This window comes from Gavialis gangeticus, unplaced genomic scaffold (assembly GCF_001723915.1).
Source record: "Gavialis gangeticus isolate Ggan-Ray unplaced genomic scaffold, GavGan_comp1, whole genome shotgun sequence".
Lineage (NCBI taxonomy): Eukaryota > Metazoa > Chordata > Crocodylia > Gavialidae > Gavialis > Gavialis gangeticus.
The window spans coordinates 1,477,667-1,479,978 of record NW_017728960.1 but is presented as its reverse complement, the minus strand read 5'-3'; the positions used below and the strand labels follow the sequence as shown (position 1 = coordinate 1,479,978).

Sequence of the window (2,312 nt, the reverse complement as noted above, 5' to 3'; positions counted from 1 at the left end):
GGGTATGGTCGTGGAGGAGCAAACCCTGGTTGCAAGGCTGGTTCAATATGCAGCTCTCGCAGTGTCTGATTTGTAGGCAGCCCTGCTCCTGCTATTATCTGAGCTGGTTTGCTGAAGTTGTACTCACTGCAACATGGAGGGGCTCTGGATGATTCTCACCCAGGTGCTGGGGCTGAGCTCCGGCATTGGTTTTACAGCAGCATCATTTCAGTGGATGAGGAATCCGCCATGTCCCTTGTGGAGCTGGGCCCCTGGTACAGACCTGCCCTGTGCTGGATTTACTCAGCGCACTGGCTGTGATTGCAAAGGTGCAAGAGGGGATCTGGAAGGCACATCAGGGCTGACCCCAAGGCAACCCATGGGAGAGCGGGCACAGTCCCTACTACACCCTGCCCTTCAGTGCAGCCATCCCTGGGGTGGAAAAGTAACAGCATGTACCAGCAGAGAGGGAAGGGTACTGCACCCACTGCATGGTGCAGCAGAAGGACAGCAGCCCAGCCTGGAGCATGGCTCAGCTTGGGGGGAGACACCAGGGTCTCACAACCAAGAATTCACATGAGGTCTAAGCGTTGGTGCTATGTTTGTTAATAGGCTCGGTCATATAGGGCTGCTTGGAGAGCCGTGATTATAGCCCATGTGAGTCCACGCTCATATGCACGTGCATTCACACCTGAGTCCACACACATGGTGCTGCAGGCTGGTGTTACACATGCACGTACACACACACACACTCTGCTGCATGTTATTATTCAGTTGTGAGTGCTGGATACTTAAAAAGCAAAGGTGAGTGGCTCTGCTTTTTCACAAAACGTGGATGCTACCAGCACCACAGCATCCAGGACTGGCATAGTTGGCCAGCACTGACTCAAACTCAAACCCCTGAGGCCTGGAGCACTCCAGCCACAGCTTCAGGGTTCAGCATGGGCCTCCCGGCCTGGACAGATGAGGCTTAGCTTGTGCAGGGTAGCAAGGTCCCAGCTCAAGAGGGTTTGGCACTACTTAAGCAGCTTGTCCTCTGGAGCAGTGATACCACAGACCCCTGGAAGCAGGAGCTCCAATTGAAGTGTCTCATTCACACCTACAGGTGGGGAATGGCTTCCAGGTGATAGGAAGGAATAAAGGCTGTTGATGGGGTTTCTATTCTTTACTTCGTATCCGGCGCAGTGCTGAGTGCCTGGGACTTACCAAGGGACTCCCATCTGACCACTGGAAATCGCCCTCAATTGTTCGATCGTTCAGCCCGATCCACTGATACTCCCTGTACTGATCTGGAAGCCACAGGGGTTTGTAGTTAGGGCTGGGAGAATAAAATAACAGGCACAGCCAGACTGGACAGGTCTGTCAGTCTTGGAAACACACACATGCATGGTTGGTAGGGAGTGATCACACATGCATACAGGCACATGGATGGTAGGGAACGATTGCACACGTGTGTTTGGTAGGGAAAAATCACAGGCATGCACACACACACCTGGTTGGTAGGGTGCACATGCATGCACACGTATAGTTTGTAGGGAATGATCTGTGTCTAAAGGTGTGGGCATTTAGGGGGTTCTTTTGGCTTCCTAGGCAGAGGTCTCTGCCCTCAGACAGACTCCATATCATAGCCTCAAGCAATTGCTAGCTCTCGAGCAAATGCTCACACTCCGGACATCCAGCAACCCAGGCCTGGGGTCACAGCTGGAGATGCAGGGCCAGTACAATGAAGCCGTCCATTCCTCCCAGCCATGGGCAGCTATCACATGGGGGAAGCCAGGGGGTCCCGTGGCAGAGACAGAGGCTGTGCAGCGTCAGGTCCCTGGTACCTTGATTTCCCCCACAGCCACCAATACCCACCCTTGATCACCCTGCCAGCTGCAGCCCTGGCACAGTGCAAGCATGGTCTCCTCCTGGGACCTCTCCAGACTGGCATCGAGGGTCCCTCCTGTGCCAGCCTGTGGCCCTGGCCTCTCTCCTGCCCTTCAGGGACCACCTGAAGGCCACTCACTGTTGATGAAGTTCTGCTCCTCGGGAGTCAGGATGTTAGCCAGGTGGCCGCCATAGTGTCTGCACTGCATCTCTGCGTCCTCCCAGCTCCGGCGGGTGGAGAAGTGCTTGTAGCAGGAGCCCTGGAAGCTGTCCCAGCCTGGGCCACACTTCTGCAGGTCTGTGGGGGAGGAAAAGAGGCAGAGGAAGGTCAGGACTACTCCCGCCACTCCCCCAAAGAGAGAAAGAAAATGGGGGTATTAGCCATCAGCTAGGCCAGCTATAAATCAGGCTCCCCCAGCAATTAACTGCTCATTAAAGGCAGGTCCTACCCCCCCCCCCCCCCC

The 2,312-nt window shown here is 55.2% G+C and overlaps 1 protein-coding gene across 4 annotated transcripts in view; it reads right to left on the bottom strand.

Annotated features, from left to right (window-relative positions):
* The window catches only part of BCAN (brevican), a 56,288-nt gene that overhangs the window by 7,777 nt on the left and 46,199 nt on the right, over positions 1 to 2,312 (bottom strand). For all 4 annotated transcript variants that reach the window (XM_019520479.1, XM_019520400.1, XM_019520637.1 and 1 more), the window contains 2 exons: positions 1,988 to 2,146; positions 1,186 to 1,268 (listed from right to left, as the gene is read on the bottom strand). In XM_019520479.1, the coding sequence (XP_019376024.1) occupies positions 1,186 to 1,268; positions 1,988 to 2,146 (242 nt within the window). The remainder of the gene's footprint in view (positions 1 to 1,185; positions 1,269 to 1,987; positions 2,147 to 2,312) is intronic.